Source organism: Triplophysa rosa, linkage group LG17 (assembly GCF_024868665.1).
Source record: "Triplophysa rosa linkage group LG17, Trosa_1v2, whole genome shotgun sequence".
Classification (NCBI taxonomy): domain Eukaryota; kingdom Metazoa; phylum Chordata; class Actinopteri; order Cypriniformes; family Nemacheilidae; genus Triplophysa; species Triplophysa rosa.
Window position 1 is genome coordinate 1,582,853 of NC_079906.1, and position 18,816 is coordinate 1,601,668.

The window sequence follows — 18,816 nt, forward strand, 5'->3', positions numbered from 1 at the left end:
GAGGGAGTTGTGAGCGTATTCCACCCAAGAGAGCTGTTGGCTCCAGGAACCGGGATTACTAGATGTCAGACAGCGGAGCCTACGTCCCAGCTCCTGGTTGGCTCGCTCGCATTGCCCATTAGTCTGAGGGTGATAACCTGACGACAGACTCGCTGAGGCCCCGATCTGACGACAGAATTCTTTCCAAAACCGGGAGATGAACTGAGGACCCCTATCGGACACTACGTCCACTGGAAGGCCATGTAGGCGGAAGACGTGGTCCACCATCAGTTGAGACATCTCTCGGGCAGATGGGAGTTTGGGAAGAGGGATGAAATGGTCCGCCTTGGAGAAGCGGTCCACCACTGTGAGAATTACAGTGTGTCCACTCGACAGGGGAAGGCCAGTCACAAAATCCAGGGCGATGTGGGACCATGGCTGGGAGGGGGTGGGAAGGGGACGAAGCAGACCTGCGGGAGGACGGCGGGCAGTCTTGCTTTGCGCACAGACAGGGCAAGCCAACACAAACTGTCTGACATCGTTGGAGGCCGACGGCAACCAAAACCGCTGACCCACGGAAGCCAGGGTTCCCTTGATTCCTGGATGGCCGACCAGCCTGGACGAATGACACCACTGGAGGACCTCTGGATGCAGCGAAACGGGAACAAAAAGACGACCCGCCGGACACTTCCCTAGAATTTGCACCCTGCGACCAGCCTCCTGTACCCACCTCTCGATTTCCCAGGCCAGGGACCCGACGACCCTCCCCTCGGGGAGGATAGGGTCGACGGAAGTCACCCGATCTGAGTCCTCGAACAGGCGAGAGAGGGCGTCTGGCTTGATGTTCTTAGACCCGGGCCGGTACGACAGGGTGAAATTAAACCGGCCAAAGAACAGTGCCCAGCGGGACTGCCGTGCGTTCAACCGCTTGGCTGAACGGACATACTCAAGGTTCTTATGGTCCGTCCAGACCAAGAAGGGCTGCGTCGTTCCTTCCAGCCAATGGCGCCATTCCCCCAAGGCCAGACGTACCGCCAGCAGCTCTCTGTTACCGATATCATAGTTCCGTTCTGTAGGGCTGAGGCGATGGGAGAAGGCGGCGCAGGGATGCACCTTCCCATCATGCTCGGCACGCTGGGACAAGATCCGACTAGACTAAGACTGAGATTCTTCAGACAAGAAAACTTAACTTCAACAGGCGGGGCAGAATAATCCACAACGAACAGACACTGGACAAGAAACACTGAGGGTGTTATAAAGAGAACGTAATGAGGAGATCATAACCAGGTGTGGAGTAATTAAGGAAACGATAATGTCTAATGAGTGAAATGCCAACAGGCGTGTGAACACGGAGTGGAAAAACACCAGTGCAGGGGATGTCATACGGAAACACGAGGGTGGGGCAAATGACGCAGACACAAGCACGAAGCCAGCTGAAAGCTCGGTGACAGCCATGTGCTCGACAAAAACAAAACAATCCCCGTGCCAGAAGATGACCCGACCAGGCCGTAACATAACTTACATTGCGTGACGTTCCTTCGTTCCTTCATTTTAAAATATGCTTTTTAAAACGCGTTGTTTATTTCAAGGTTGTCGTCTCTTTTTACGGGCATTCCCGAGTGATCGATTCTTTTGAGTCGATTCTTTTGAAAGCATTAATTGAACAATGGGCAAAACCATTTGAATAGGCTAATGAATCAGTTCAAATGATTTGTTCAGTTCGCAGCACGATCTGAATCATCTGAAGCAGGATTACTCACTCCTCGTAGCGCGAAACTTAAGAACACGCAGAACACAAAGAGCGTTGGATGAAGTGGATATTAATCTATATCTATACAATCAAAACTGCAAATGTGTCATATTGTTTGCCAGCAATGATAAATGCCCGCCATATGCGCGCACCCGCGCGACCTGTTCGTCAACTCAACTCAACTTTATTTATATACGCTTTACAATTTTATTGTAACAAAGCAGCTTACACATGTGATTTTGACAGCAAATTTTGATTTAGTTTTAGTCATAGTCTTTTGACGAAAATGCAATTTAGTTTTAGTCACATTTTAGTCAACCCCATCATTTTAGTTTTAGTCTAGTTTTAGTCGACGAAATATGAAAAACATTTTAGTCGAATAAATATACATTATATTTAGTCTACTAAAATCTAAATGGTTTAAATCATTTACTTGGTGTAATTAAATGTTCCATACAAAGATTCAACTGTTTTGACATAATTTACTTCACCTTAGAATGAAATTAAACCAGGTCATTACCTTTATTTTTCAGAAAATTCCAGTAACTAGATATGCATTGTTGGAACGCAGAGTATTAGACCATGAACGACATGTTCCAGTTCGTTCAATTCCATTTGACTCAATTGACTCGTTAAGTAGGGCGTATTCATTCAGTTCATTCAACCAATGAAACGCTCTGACAGGGCTCACACTCAAAGGCTATTGGCTCATGGCATGCCTATTTGAAGAAAGAGCTGCACTGTCTTTGCTTGAGACAGCAATGAATGAGAATAGCTTTCAAAAAGACATATTATATAAATTGTATTACATTTCTTTAGTCATGCAAACATGTTACATATTTGGTTGGAATGTACAGTTTGACTCACTTCATCACTTCTATAATCAGTAGAGGACAGCGCTGGTTTCTTTTGGCTGACTCTGTTGCATTTCACGTTATGCAGCAGCTCGTGTTAAGTTAACATTGGCATATAAAACCTTTGAGCTTGCCTTCGTAATGTGTTTCGGGGTGACTCGCCTGCAGTCGCGCTTCAAGTTTGCGGCGTTTTACCGGCGATCGTGAAGAAAATAAGACGCTTTGTAACCCGCGTGGAGACACAGAATACATGTGTGTGCTTTCCCTTCTCCCAGAGACTTCTCTCTGCCGTTTATATGAGATAAGCTGCACATGCGCGCAAACTGATGTCCGCCAGGTGGGACAAGAATATTTTCGTCTCGTTTTTATTAGTTGACGAAAATGTCAGTATATTTTTATTACAGTTTTCGTTATAATGCATTCATTTTTATTTAGTTATCGTCTCGTTTTCGTCAGTGAAAACATGTCGTTAACGAATACTTTTCGTCATAGTTTTCGTTAACGAAATTAACACTGCTGTACAGGAGACACATTGACTACAAGCAAAACAATCAAAGTTGTACCTGCAAAAACAAGAAAAGGTTGAAAACACAGAAGACAGACACACCCACACACAAAACACTCCACACACACAACACGCACCAACACACACAGACACAGAGACAGCACACACACACACACACACACACACACACAAACAACACACACACACACACACACACACACACACGTACGTACACGACAAGTACGACCACACACACGCTCAGTGAGAGCACACATTTAGGATAAAGGAGAGAGAAGCACAGGTCAAATATAACAGACTATAAATTCCTATATGCAATATTAATTAAGTAAAACTTTAAGATTCTAAAGCAGCCCCCCCGGTCAGGCAGATAGTGCAAAAACAGTATGCAAACGGTGGCGAGGAACCCAAAACTCTAATCGAGAAAAAAAACCTCAGGAGAACCCAGGCCCAACCAGGGGATTCCAGTTCCCCTCTGGCAAAAGCTGCTGCCTCTGCACAAGCTCCAGAGAACTTGCACAACAAGGCTAAATAAAATAAATAAACTTAATAAAAAATAAATATAGTTTAAGATTATCATTAATAATCTAATAGCATTTGAAGTTTTGTGGTGAAGACATGTCAAGAGACCGCGTCCTTCTTTATCCAGCTCTATCATCTCAGCTCTTGTCAGGTCCCCACTTCCCATTCTCCGCTCTACCATCAGGTCAGGCCATGAACTGCATCCTGCTCGCTGTGGTAACCTTGGAACAATGAGACAAGACTGGCTGAGAGTAGAGTACTGTTCTGTACTCTTTGATGCAACAAGTACATCAGTTGTGTTTTTGGTTCCGGTTGATCTAACTAATGCAGCCTAAACCCTCTAAGATTTATATTATGGAAGAGTAGTGTATGCAAGATTAAAAAGATGCGTCTTTAGTCTAGATTTAAACTGACAGAGTGTGTCTGCCTCCCGGACAGTGCAGGGAAGACTATTCCAAAGTTTAGGCGCTAGATAGGAAAAGGATCTACCACCTGCACTTGATTTTGAAATTCTAGGTATTACCAACTGACAGGACGCCTGAGAGCGTAATGCACGTGAAGGACTGTAATACAAAAGGAGTTCATTCAAGTACTGAGGAGCTAAACCATGTAAGGCTTTATAGGTAATAAGCAAGATTTTAAAGTTAACGCGATGCTTTATAGGTAACCAGTGCAAGGTTGACAGAACCGGGCTAATATGTTCATACTTTTTTGTACGTGTAAGAACTCGAGCTGCCGCGTTTTGGACCAATTGGAGTTTTTGTAATAAGCCTGCAGGGCAACCACCTAACAGTGCATTACAGTAATCTAGTCTTGATGTCATGAATGCATGAATTAACTTCTCTGCATCTGAATTGACAGCATATGACGTAGTTTAGATATATTCTTAAGATGGAAAAACGCAATTTTACAGGTGTTGGCGACGTGGCTCTCAAATGACAGATACTATCGAATAGAACGCCAAGATTCTTTGCTGACGACGAGGGTTTTATGGAACATCCGTCAATAGTTAAACAGTATTCTTGGTTGTTACTTATAGCAGTTTTCGGTCCAATAAGTAACACTTCCGTTTTGTCCGAGTTCAGTAATAAAAAGTTGTTACTCATCCAGTTTTTTCGTCACACACAGCAACATGCGCGTTACCTGTCAGCACAGAGACGTGGGCTTGCAGAAATATCATTTGAAGAACAGAAGGAAGAAAACGTTGTTGATGGGCGTGTGGTTCACTGTTTACTGTTTGTTACAAGTAAGAGCGTTTCACAACACACACGTGACACAGACACGAGAAAACATGAGCTTTGTTACAAAAATGTGTATTTATTTAAATCAGAATCAGAATCAGAATCAGAAGAGCTTTATTGCCAAGTGTGCTTGCACACACAAGGAATTTTCTTTGGTGTTGGAAGCTTCTAGTACAGACATTCAACACAATGACAATACAATATAATACGATTTACAGTCTAAAAGATTCTAAATTGTGCATATATAAAATAAAGACTATTTTACAGAAAATGGGGGATAATAACATAGAAGAGACATTGTACAGGGTAGTATATAGTAGAATAAACATATTCGTTGCAGTGACATACCAAATAACGTTTCTGGGACGTGATGAGCATGTCCTAACAACCAGTCACGTTATTAAAATCTTTTTTTATTTAATTTAAACAATTATCATCCCTCACACGGAGGATTAATTTGATTTGTGATTTAATCTGTATAATATAAACACTGTAATCGGAGTAGTTCTCGATTCAAATATCTATAAAGCACAGTGTAACGATTAATGAAACTCAACACAGCACTGTACATCACAATCATATATTTTATTTATACTGTAGTACATGACATAAATAATTTCAACACAATATAGAGGATTTAGAGTAGATATTCATTGATGGAGATGAATAAACATTATCTTTAAGCTTAACATTATATTCTTGTCTTACCACATAAGTTTAGCAGGTTGTCCCTTTTCAGAAACAACAACCAAAAGCTTCTTTAGTCACACTCACAAACATCTGGGTCCGTTCATTTAAACGCAAATCGATCGGAAATCACTAAAATATGTGTTTACTCTCACATATGTAAGGTATGAAGTAAAGAAACAATATTAATAAACCGCTAAAGTAATATATCAGGCACTGAGGTGACGTGAACGTTTAAATGATGCGAGAGTGCGGCTCTTTGCGGAACAGAGAAGGTACGTGCTGGAGACGCGCACTCACATATCAGACGCGCACATTGAATAAATAGAAATGCAGTTTTAATTGTGGCATCGAATTAAACACCTGTTTAATAGCTGTCAGAAGTTGGATTTATAGCATTCGTCTTGACATTATAACAGATTTTACTCTGATCATAAATTTTCCATACAATAACATAATAAATAGAAATGACCAGATTCATTAATCAAATGACCAGTGTCCATGTTATCTGAAGATGAGTACATCACGTCACTAAAACATTCTCCATCGAATTAATTCACAATGTTATTTGAGGACATGGCTAGGACGTTTCTGGAACGTAAGCAAAAATTCTAAGAAATGGAAGGTTGTCAGGACGTCCTCAGAACGTGGTCACAAAGTAATGTCACGGTGACCAAATGAAGACGAACTGGTGACGTCATCAGAATGTACTGTGTTTGCTGGGTATAGCCTAAATGCGCTCTGTATCTATGCACGGTCTAGGTATTGCCAGTATTGTTCTTTCAGACGGCTTCATGTTGTACTACCCATAGATGTTTTGTAGTCCACAAAACTAATTGCTGAATAGGTAGACTGCACTTCGCATTAGAAAAGAATGAATCAATATCCAATGAAATAAAAACTAGAATAATCCATTATAGGTCATTTATAGTGTTGTCAAAAGTACCGGTACTTCCGGTCCAAGTCGGTACCTAAAAATAAAAAAGTTGTCGGTACCTCATTTTTATAAGACCCGGTACCACCGACGTACCGGGTCAACCGGGTACTGATGCTCTGTCTGACAGGTTGTCAGTCGGAAACTTTTCATAGACGCAACAAGACGTGATGAGCGGATAAGCGCGGCTCCGATCCACAAGAGATGCGCACAGAAATACTTCAGATTAAAGTCATATCACGAAGAAAACGAACAGAGTTTTGTTGTGAAAGGAGGAAAGATCTGGATTTAAGTTAACAAGTTCAAGCGGTAAATTTCAAATTCTGTTCGCGTTTGCATTATGAATGTTGTATCATATGTTAAATTAAAGGTTACGTTAAAATAAACGTCCCTGTTTTCGTGTTAATTTGTTAGTGCCAATGCTAATCCAGTCAAGTGTCCTTATTAACCATTTAATGCTTTTATAACTGTAATGGGGTAAAATAAATGGGAGGACAGGATGGGGTTTACAGTACCTATTTTATATAGGCCTATCTGCAATCTATGTGCTAGAAAACTAGCATACTAACTGTATGACTAACAATGTGTATGTCTTGGATATATAATGTAACTCTATTAGGTTTAAAAAGCCACATTTAAACTAAAGAAAAATATATCTGTTGCATTTATTATTTTAATATACAGTTACCTTAATGTAAGTAATCTTGTGTAAATGCAGTATAAAAACTGAGGTTTGTTTTAATATTGCATATGCATGTTTGTTCAGTCAGTTGACTTACTGAAGTTTATTCTATTTGTCTTATACAGCAGCAGACTGAGGAGGATGTTCATCAGCATGAAAGACCCCAGTGAGCACACAACCGTTTCGGGAACAATTAAATTGTATACTTCATGTATACAAAATGGCATTGCTTTCTATACATTTATATTAATAATGAGCTTTATTAATAAAATTGTGTTTCAATTAGCATGTACTGGTGTTTTGCTTTGGTACCGAAATTGGTACCGAGAACCGTGGAATTTTACTGGTATTGGTACCGACTACTGAAATTTTGGTGCCGTGACAACACTAGTCATTTATGACAACTGTTTACAGTTGTTTGTAGCGTATTTATGGATACATACTGTATATTTAACCTCAATACAGTTTAGCTTGGAAAGAATGCAAATTCTCAGATAAACCTCTAGGATTTTGAGCACTATGATGATGCTTAACATCAGGTTGAGTGCTCCCCCTGTATTACTCTGCCCTCTAGTGTCCGATAGGCTACCACTGGTGTGTGATCTGAGAATGTGCTAGTATGGATAACCGGCTTTTAAGCGTTAAGACTCATTTAACGGTCTTTTAAAGCACATTGTGCGTTTATACGTGGCACAGACACTAAATGAAACGTAAATTAATGACTAGAGATCTAACACAATTCTCCTCTATTGTGTCAGCACAGCAGCAAAGTAAAAGCGTATTGTTTTCTGTCATGAAACGCCACTAACTCAAAACTCAGGTATAAAGGAGTTGACATAAAGAGATGCTACTTCGTTATAACAAATTAATATTTCGTTTACTTTTAACGGATTAGTATCTCGTTTTAACAGATTAATATCTTGTTTTAACGGATTAGTATCTCGTTTTAACAGATAAGTATCTCGTTTTAACGGATTAATATCTCATTTTAACGGATTAATATCTCGTTTTAACGGATTAACATCTCGTTATAACGAATGAATATTTCTTGTAATATCTCGTTTTAACAAATTAAAATCAGTCATTTTGCTACTCAGTGGGCGGAACCGCAGTAAAGTGCATACCCTCTAGCTGCTTACGAATATATCTGTACAGCAGTTTCGATTCTTTAAAAGCATCAGCTGGTAAGAGTAATTTATTTGTGATCGCCGATAGAGTAGTGTGGATTTAATTTGCTAAAAAGAACCTGTCCATAAGAGTCATTTGTTCGGACTTCAGTCGTGTCAGATGAGCTGCAACAGAAAGGCGTTGCTTGCCATTATTTACCGGCTCATTGAAATCGGTCCAGGTAACTGCTTACATTCTTATTTTACATTTTGTAATACTAATCCTGGGGTGGCAGATGGGGTGGCATTGCTTTTTCTTAGGGAGGCAAATAAGGACAAGTTAAATTAGTTGTACTGCATGTCCACCCAAAGAATATTAAATACAAATTTACTCAAATTACTAACTGGTTACCAATACAAAACTTAATCCATTATGTTGTAACAACGTGACCACAACAGGCAGTTTACGTCTATGTCAAGGTGACGTATCCAGGAATTTCACTTTTCCGGTTGCCACGACATAACTCGTTACGTTGCCACAACGTTAGTTTGGTTATCAAATTACGTTGACGTTATGTAACAGTCACATATTTTGGCATGCTGGGAAGCGGCTGCAGCTCCCGCTGAGAGACGCTCATCTTGCGAACTATTGAGCCTGTTCTTTCTATTAATTTTTATGAAAAAGAAAAATGACAATCTGGCGGTGTACAAGTAACGCAATCAGTGGATATCCGACCACTGTGTAACACCATTTACACTTACTACGTACGTCCATCCCTAAACGGATACATGGTGATAGAATATTCTGATATTACTCTTCATTTATAAATCTTATTGAGCAGTTCCTGATCTCTTTTGGAATCAATATATTTACTTTTCTACTATAATATGCTCATTCAATTGTCAAAACAGATGGTACCAAACATAACTCTGCCGCACTCGCTTTGTTTTTCCTCATGTTTGCTGTATGTGTTTCGTCCATGACCTCGAACTCGATCATCATATGCGCCTTGATCAATGACTTCAATCACATCTCATTCGCTCTGGTTAAGTTGATGTTTGAAATAATGCTTGTGCAGCATGTAACCACCTTTTTCACAATGCGTGAAATTACCCATTATGCCTTGCGTGTATGAGTGTAGGGAAGATGCTTTATACTTTCCGTTCGTAGCTTGATCTCATTTTCTAGCCATTGCCACGTTAATAATACTAAGTAAATAATACTTTTGTGTCATTTTAAACTGCATAATGTCAATTAGCAATGTCTAAATTATTTTGCAGTTGCCGCACAGGCAAGAGTTTTAAACCAACTTTTTGGTTAAGAGTTAAGAGTTTAAAAACAACTTCATGTTCCTCACCACACAAAGTTGGACAGCGACATCTACTTGGGATGATGACATGAAACTCTGGCCAGCAGTCACACGTGTTGATAGTTCTTGTTTTGCATGACAGTGTAGATGGCGAAGAGCTTTAAAATTATTAAAGAACTGAAGCATACAGTTATGCAGTGTTAACATTGGACAATTTCTTTGCCACAGCCATCAACAGTTCACATTTCCAAAAGCAGAGTAAATAAAGCCGCTCACATCACATGGGTTGTTATAAAATAACACGGTATTGGAGAGAGCTGGATGCTTCAGTGTGGCTGGTTCTTAAACGTGACTTAGCCAGGCATTACTGTATACTGAACTCAACCGACAGCCACCCAAGTGAGGTCAGAACAGGAGAAATCAGATCACTATTCCTGACAATTAGCCTAGCTGCTGCATTCGGAACTAGCTACAAGCATGAAATAAGAGGCCTGACAGGGCCTCACATAAAGACGATTACAGTAGTCCAGTGAGGACAAAATAAAAGCATTAAAGACCTTCTCAAGATCGTTAGTAGAGAGAATCACCTTTAAAAGTATAGTTCACCTTCAAAATGAAAATTCTGTCATTATTTACTGTGATTCTCTTGTCATTTCAAACCTGTATGACTTTCTTTCTTCTGCAGAAAACAAAAGAAGATATTTTGAAAAATGTTGGTCCCCATTGACTCGCGTTGGTTTTGTGTCCATACAATAGAAGTCAGGGGGAACCAACGGTTTTTGGTTACCAACATTTTTCAAAAAATCTTCTTTTCCGTTTTGCAGAAGAAAAGCACACAGGTTTAAAATAACAACAGGGTGAGTAAATCATGACAACATTTTATTTTGAAGGTGAACTATTCCTTTAAACAAGGAATCTGACCTGACCTGACCTAAACCCTGACTGAAATTGTTCTAAAATCTAATTCTTCTTCCCTAAAAACATTACCTTCGGTTTTCAATCTCTCTGTCCCTTCCTATTCCTGACAATTACTGTGTGCCCTAACATGAAGTACAATTTGAACAAGTCACGTTGTAACATTGCTTGAGACAATATAGTAGCGTCTAAAAGTGATGTCAGGAAAGCATATTTGTATAAATTGTAGTGATCAACCAATATTGTTTTTTTTTAAACATATATAGATGTATATAGATATAGATACCGATTATTTGCATGTTTATGTGCCCGATACCCGATAAGCAAAACAGATGTTTATTTACTGTTATACTTCTGTTTTTTACACACTGATTACAACACAACTAAACAAACTATTTTATTTAGAACAATCACTCCCTCCTTGCACACAAAGCAAAACATTTGCATCTATACACCAATAAATAGAGGGGTCTGAAAGAGTGAAAATAAAGTGCACTGTTACTAGTGTTGTTTTTGGCGGCCTGTTTTAATTTTAGTTTTAGTCTAGTCTTTGTGTCAAGCTGTCATTTTAGTTTTTATTAGTTTTAATCACGTTCATACACTTTTTAGTCTAGTCAAGTTTCAGTCGACTAAAAGTCTGAGCATTTTAGTCTTATTTTAGTCAGAATTATCCATGACTATTTTCGTCTAGTTTTAGTCGACGAAAACTGATGACATTTTAGTCCAGTTTTAGTCAATGAAAATTGTATTTTAGTCTCTTTTTAGTAATGCAATTCTATGTAACCCAGTCAGTATAAGTACATAGTAGTATAGACGAAACCAACATTTTATTTTAGCCAAACCCATTTCGAACAAGGTTATCTTATTCCAGACACGGAAGACGTCTGATTTGAATTTATGGCCATCGGTAGGGGTGGGAATCTCTAGGCACGTCACGATGCGATTCGATTACGATTCAGAGGGCGAATGTGATGATAAAACAATTCTCGATGCATCTTTTTCCTATACAAATTTTCTTTTTCTCGCTGTGTGTAGCATTTGTCATAACCCAGACCGATTTTACTTCCAATATCCTTTATTAATAAAACAAATGGAAGTGATTTGGCAAGTCAACTGGAAGGTTACATTTGCCAGCATTGCAAAGAACCAACAGGAGAAGAGTAAGTGCCCTCAGTGCCCTGTAGTAGCATACAGAATGCAGTAAATTAATGCAGACTTTTTTTGCACATAGCACTGGAGCTAGAGAGGTTTAAAGTTATTATAGTTCACTAAAGTATTTTTTGTCGGAGTGTTCAATTTAACGGGACTTTTATTTTGACGGGTCTTTGGTTAGACGCTTGAGTTTTTGTGTTTGCCGATAGCTTCACTCAAACAGTAAACGCTCGTAAAATAAACTCAGAGCAACTCTGGAGATGAAGTTCTTGTGTTCATATCCTCATACAGTGCAGACGCAGATAAATCCTCGACCATCACTCGTGTTGTATGTTAAACTGTGCACATAATTCATTCAGACACGCAGAACAGCCAGACGACATTTAACTAACAGGATTCCGCATCAGACGAAATAACGTTTAATTAACGTTTAATTAATAACATTTCGTCTCGTCTCGTTTTGGTCAACGACAATGAAGAGACATTTTAGCATAGTTTTTATTTTGTAAACCACATTTAGTCTCGTTTTTATTTGTCAACAATATTGCATTGTACATTTAATTATAGTCATCGTCACATGACCAGCATTTACGTTGCGTCTCGTCTCGTTTTCGTCACGTGATAAAGGTTCGTTGACGACCATATTTCGTCATAATTTTCGTTGACGAAAGCAACACTAACTGTTACTAAATTGTCTTGTTCAAAAATAAATAATTCTAGCTAATTAAAAAAATAAATACAGGGGTCTGAAACACAAACGCAAACACTGCACCAAACTCATTGGTAGGGACCGAGGACTCACACACATGAAGCTCATCGAGAAAGAGAGCGCATGCAAACACGGGAGAGTGGACCCGCATGCGGCCGTGCGTCAACTCACATCAAACAGGTCAGGAAAGAAGAAAGACGCGGAAGTGCTGTTTATCTTCTAGTTAATCAATCACAGATACAGTCACTATCACGGATGGATAAAAAAATTACAAAATGTGACGCAGAATAAGTAAATGCATTGTATGGGAAACACTGATGGAATAATACATTCATGTCATGAAAGTAACAAACAAAACGGCATATAAATCATTGCATATCTCAACTGGTATGTTACGTTAATAATATTTTTGTCAGTCTTATTAAATAACTGCGGACAAAGCACTGTTTATATATGCAATTACTAACGTTACCTTCAAACTGTGATCGCTTGTGGAGATAATAAATAATTAATTCCACAGGGCTGTATTTATTTAAATGTTTATTAGTGAAATAATGGTTATATAGTTTTGGTTATAAATGGTTATAAAGTTAATCTTGTTAAAAAGTTAGCTACATGAGTGAACAGCAATATGAATTATGAGCATAGACAATAAAGGTAATAAAATAAGCTCTTTTATTCCCAACATTAAAGGTGCGATGAAGTGGTGTTGTTTATTGTTTTATACTGTTGTACGAGGTCTACTTATGACGTTCGCGTGGTTTTTACATTCAAAATCATCAAAATCAATAAGTAATAGGCTATTTTCTACCAAGGTTTTGAGGCCAGCTCTGCAAACGCTCGGTTTTAATGGGTGTGCCGCATTGAAGACACTTGGAAGTAAACGCCCACCGCTTTGATTGGATAGCAGTTTGCGTAGTTGGAGCCTGTGAATTTGGTTCGAGACGTAACGTTAGGTTACACATTAGCACCATTCACAGTTTTCGCAGGGCATTAGTATTATCTGGAGACCTCCTGTGATTTATAAATTACCTCCCCACATCAGTATTTCATGTGATGCATTCGCAGATGTGATGGCAAGGCTTTGCGTATAGTTTGTATAGCCTATACTTGTATTGCGTTTAATGATATATGACCGTACCTGTCAGCATTTGAGACCCGTGATCGCGAACCCGACAAAAGATCACCGCGATCGCGGGTCTCAAATGTTACGAGAGTTTCCATGATAAATAAACAAACGGGAGACTCCCGGTAACTTATGGATATCACCCAGCACCCGAAATAATACCAAAACACTTCAAACAGCCTCTGTTATTCGCAAACGATGGATAAAACCTTGAAAAATGAGCCCACCAAATCACAGAGATCCCGATTCGCACGGGCTTAAGATCACAGACAACCTCTGCATAGATCAAGCGATCAATAACAAAGCAATAGTGACGCATAGTACAAAAATGTTTTACTCACATAAGATTGCTGCGCCATTCCTATCGGATCCAATATTGACGGCACAGCACTGCTTTTTAATTTTAGTCTCTCTACAAATCCAGTGCCTTGTTCACGAAGGAATCCTCGGAGAAATGAAACAAACAAACGCTCCATGTTTTCCCCACATGAGCTAGAATGTCTTTAAAAATCAACTTTAACCCCGCATTCCTAATATCGGAATCTGAAGGAAGGTTATGCAGCGACTGTATTCTTCCACAACCTGGGATGGCACAATATTTACCTATCTTTAACGACATGTTTGTTTATTGCTTGCTCGCTCTATCTGGTTCCGCGCCACTGGTTCTGTCATGCGCGAACCAGTGGGCGGGGCTGGAGAAGTAGTCGTTGATATTCTTTCTGTGTAGGTGGTGTTCAACCTATAGATAGGTGCATTCCAGAACCTGCCGTTCACTGGGCCTGGTGTCAATAACAGATGTAATCTCAGTAACAAGTGCATTTTCAGTTCTGACACTTACATGATGTTTGCGTGAATACGATTCCCTCTTATATAACAAAAGTTCGGTTTAAAATTGTGATTTTAATTCATCGCCCCTTTAATTAATTCATGGCTGTTTTACTTAATTCATGTAAAGTTATGTCTTTATTGGGGGAGGAATTGATAGCTTAGGCAATGTGACTCTGTGAGTTTGTCTCTATTAGCGAAGCTGCATAAACTACATATCAGGCATTAAATGTAACATCTCATTTGTGCATTAATTGCTCTCATGTTAAATATAAGTGTATTAATAAAGCAAGTGAGTATACATTACCTGTGCACACCTTCGTTTCTGTCACGTCTCCCCTCAGAGGCTCTGCTGCAGTGACGGTCCTGCACGCAATTCTCTAAACAGCCACAAGATGGCGGAGCTTATCGGTGGATCCGATATTAGAAAACAGATACCCGATGATGGGAAATTAATTAAATATCGGGAAAATTATCGGGAAAACGACGTATCGGTCGATCTCTAATAAATTGTATACAATATTTGCATTTAATCATAGCATGGGTTAGATTAAACCATCAAATGAGGTATAGTACAAAATACAGAAAATGTAGCTTCAGTAGGGCTGTGCAAAAATATCGACAGATATAGATAAAAAAAGTTTATTCCAAAAAGTAAAAATGACATTTATTGTGCTTTCACGGATGTAGGGCTGGGCGATATGTCAAAAGAGTAAACTCTATAGTTTTTTTCTATATTGATCGATAACGATATTTATTTAGATATATATTTAATTAAAAAACTGTATTTAAAATAATATATTTTAAATGCAGTTTATTAACAACAGTTAACCTTTGACCAGTTAAAATTCAATTAAATTAATGTTGCAATTGCAACACAGAGGATATTAGTACATTTCTTTAATCATGCGAGCATCTTACATACAATGTTTAATATTTTAATGTGTACACAAACTCACTTCATTACATCTCTAATCTGTACAGGGCAGCGTTGGTTTGTTTCATATGCACCAGCTCATGTTAGCAGATATGTTAACAATCGATATAAAAATGTTTGTGCTTGAGTTTCGAAGTAACTCGCTTGCAATTTCACCTCAAGTTTGTTTTGTTTAACCGGCGATTGCGGGAAAAAAAATAAGACACTTGATAAACCGCGTGATGACAACTCGAGGTTAGTTTCACCTCTGTTTCCGCTTCCAGTAATGTTTTCCTCCTCATGTTGAGTTTTCTTTGCCAAGTGCAGTATGAAATGGACTTTGGACTTTGACGCGCATGATAAAAGCTGCACGCTGACTGAATGTTGTTGCGTTTATTTCTGCGTTCTGTTAGACTGTAAGATTAATCCATATCGAGTCAAAATGCCAATAGCTTATCGTCGTTTTTGAAATACATTCTATCGCGATTCGATATGATATCGTTTATCGGCACAGCCCTACATGGATGTGACACCAGCACATTTACAGCATGGAGGTCAAATTTAAATGTGCTGGCTAAGGCTAATCGTAAATTCAGTAAGCTTGTTATTCACGTCGGCACAAATGATGTTCGACTCCGTCAATCGGAGATCACAAAAGATAATATTAAAGAGGTGTGTGAGCTCGCAAGCACGATGTCAGACACTGTAATATTCTCTGGCCCCTTCACTGCTTATTGTGGTGATGAGATTTACAGCAGATTATCATCACTAAATGGCTGGTTGTCTGAGTGGTGCTTCCAGAATGATATAGTTTTTATAAATAACTGGAAGAGTTTTGAGGGCAGACCTGACCTGTTGAAAGAGATCTCCATCCCTCCTGGGCTGGGGCTTCCCTCCTGTCTAGAAATGTGGCACAAAGTCTTAATAATGCTAAAGCTTGACTCACTGGGGCCCAGGTCAGGGAGCAGACAGAATGGCTTAACCAACGGTCTGCTTGTCGTCTCACGTCGCAAAATACACAAAATGTACAACGTGTAATAATACCTTCTCCCAAACATCATAAAATAGAGACTGTGTCTGTCCCCCGGATTAGCAAACATAAAATACTGCATAAACCTCTTGAAAGTAATTTAATAAACGTTAAACAAACTAAACATGAACAAAATACAGATAATCAACTGTTACGACTCGGATTGCTAAATATTAGATCTCTCTCTAATAAAGCACTTTTTGTTAATGATATGATAACAGATCATAAAATAGACATGCTATGTTTGACAGAAACATGGCTAAAACCAGATGATTATATTACTTTAAATGAATCTGCCCCCCAAGATTATTATTATAAACATGAGCCTCATCTAAAAGGCAGAGGGGGAGGTGTTGCAGCACTTTACAATAACTCTTTTAGCATTTCCCAGACGTCTAACTCTAAATACAATTCTTTTGAAGTCATGATACTTCATGTTTCAATACCTAATACTAAGGATAAAACATTTTTTAAATTTATTCTGGCTATTGTATATAGGCCTCCAGGGTAGGGCTGGGCGATATGGCAAAAAAGTAAACTCGATAGTTTTTTTCTATATTGATCGATAACGATATTTATTTTGATATATATATATAATTAAAAAACTGTATTTAAAATAATCTATTTTAAATAGATTAAAACTTTGGAATAGTCTTCCCTGCACTGTCCGGGAGGCAGACACACTCTGTCAGTTTAAATCTAGACTAAAGACGCATCTTTTTAATCTTGCATACACTACACTTCCATAATATAAATCCTCTGAGGGTTTAGGCTGCATTAGTTAGATCAATCGGAACCAAAAACACAACTGATGTACTTGTTGCATCAAAGAGTGCAGAACAGTACTCTACTCTCAGCCAGTCTTGTCTCATTGTTCCAAGGTTACCACAGTGAGCAGGATGCAGTTCATGGCCTGACCTGATGGCAGAGCGGAGACCTGAAAAGAGCTGAGATGATAGAGCTGGATAAAGAAGGACGCGGTCACTTGACACATCTTCACCACAAAATTTCAAATGCTATTAGATTATTAATGATAATCTTAAAACTATAAATTTACCTTATTAGTAAGTTTATTTATTTTTATTTAGCCTTGCTGTGCAAGCTCTGTCGAGCTTGTGCAGAGGCAGCAGCTTTTGCCAGAGGGGAACTGGAATCCCCTGGTTGGGCCTGGGTTCTCCCAGTGAGGTTTTTTTTCTCGATTAGAGTTTTGGTAGAGCGCCACCGTTTGCATACTATTTTTTTGCACTATTTGCCTGGCCGGGGGGGCTGCTTTAGAATTAAAATTTTAAAGTTTTACTTAATTAATATTGCATATAGGAATTTATAGTCTGTTATATTTGACCTGTGCTTCTCTGTGCGTGCGTGTCTGTGCGTGTGCGTACTTGTCTGTGTACGTGTGTGTGTGCGTACTTGTCTGTGTACGTGTGTGTGTGTGTGTGTGTGTGCGTGGGTGTCCGTGTGTCTGTGCGTCCGTGTGTGTGTGTCTATGTCTATGTGTGTTAGTACGTGTGCATATTGTGTGTGTGGAGTGTTTTGTATGTGGGTATGTCTGTCTTCTGTGTTTTCACCTTTTTCTTGTTTTTACAGGTACAACTTTAATTGTTTTGCTTATAGTCAATATGTCTCATGTACAGCTGCTTTGTAACAATGAAAATTGTAAAAAGCGCTATATAAATAAAGTTGAGTTGAGTTGGATGAACCAGGGATTATATACTGCCCATGTTCCTTGTTTTAACTAATGCACCACAACAGCCAAGTGACTTGCGTGACCCACCTTATTCCCCTGTGCTACCCACTTGAGGGGTGCAATCCACAGTTTGGGAACCCAAACCTCTGATCTAAAGGTCCATGCATCGCACATCATTGCCACTCTGCAGAGGTAAGGGATGTTTTTACACTTATCCTTACAGAAAACCCAAGGTCAGGGCTCTAGACTAACTTTTTGCACTGGTTGCACTGGTGCGCCTAACTTTTTTTCTTAGGTGCACCAGCACAAAAGTTAGGTGCACCCAAATTTTCGACCGCATCGCATTTAACACCACAGTTTTACAAGTTCACTTTCTTTTTAAATCGCTGTCCATATAGGCAATATTGACTTGTAAATGATTAACTAACAATCTGGCCAACGTAAAGTTCTTTATTTGAAGCACAATTCTACAAGAAAGCAGGGCTCTAGACTAACACTTGAGAGAGGTGGCACTGGTGCTACCAAGTTATTCAGTTGGTGGCACCAGCCCTTAATTTGATAGCACCAGAGTCGTGGGGTGAGGTAAGAAAAAATAATCACTAAAACTTAATTAAAATGTGTTTAATACATTAATAAATCAATTAGAAATTAATACAAATCATTGTTTATGATTGAATTATTTTTATTGTATATGTAAACTCTCTTTCAACACTTTACCATATTTAAAGCACATCTTTCTTAAAGCTACTTTCTTCCTTTATTTGTTGTGAACGACTCCTATAAGAGAACACAATTCCTTTAATATCAGTGAGTGTTTTTGGGCCCGTCCGTTGTTGTTTGATGAACATTATAAACAGAGATCTTTATT

The 18,816-nt window shown here is 39.0% G+C and overlaps 1 protein-coding gene across 6 annotated transcripts in view; it reads right to left on the minus strand.

Annotated features, from left to right (window-relative positions):
• The window catches only part of LOC130567657 (interleukin-17 receptor E), a 57,842-nt gene that overhangs the window by 33,864 nt on the left and 5,162 nt on the right, over nucleotides 1-18,816 (minus strand). The window contains exon 1 of one of the 6 annotated variants that reach the window (XM_057355916.1): nucleotides 13,832-14,680. The exons of 3 other annotated variants lie outside the window; for them this stretch is intronic. In XM_057355916.1, the coding sequence (XP_057211899.1) occupies nucleotides 13,832-13,966 (135 nt within the window). In that variant the 5' untranslated portion in view covers nucleotides 13,967-14,680. Of the gene's footprint in view, nucleotides 1-9,636; nucleotides 12,885-13,831; nucleotides 14,681-18,816 lie in introns of those variants that run through there. 2 more of the 6 variants (XM_057355918.1, XM_057355915.1) reach the window with 2 other exon arrangements.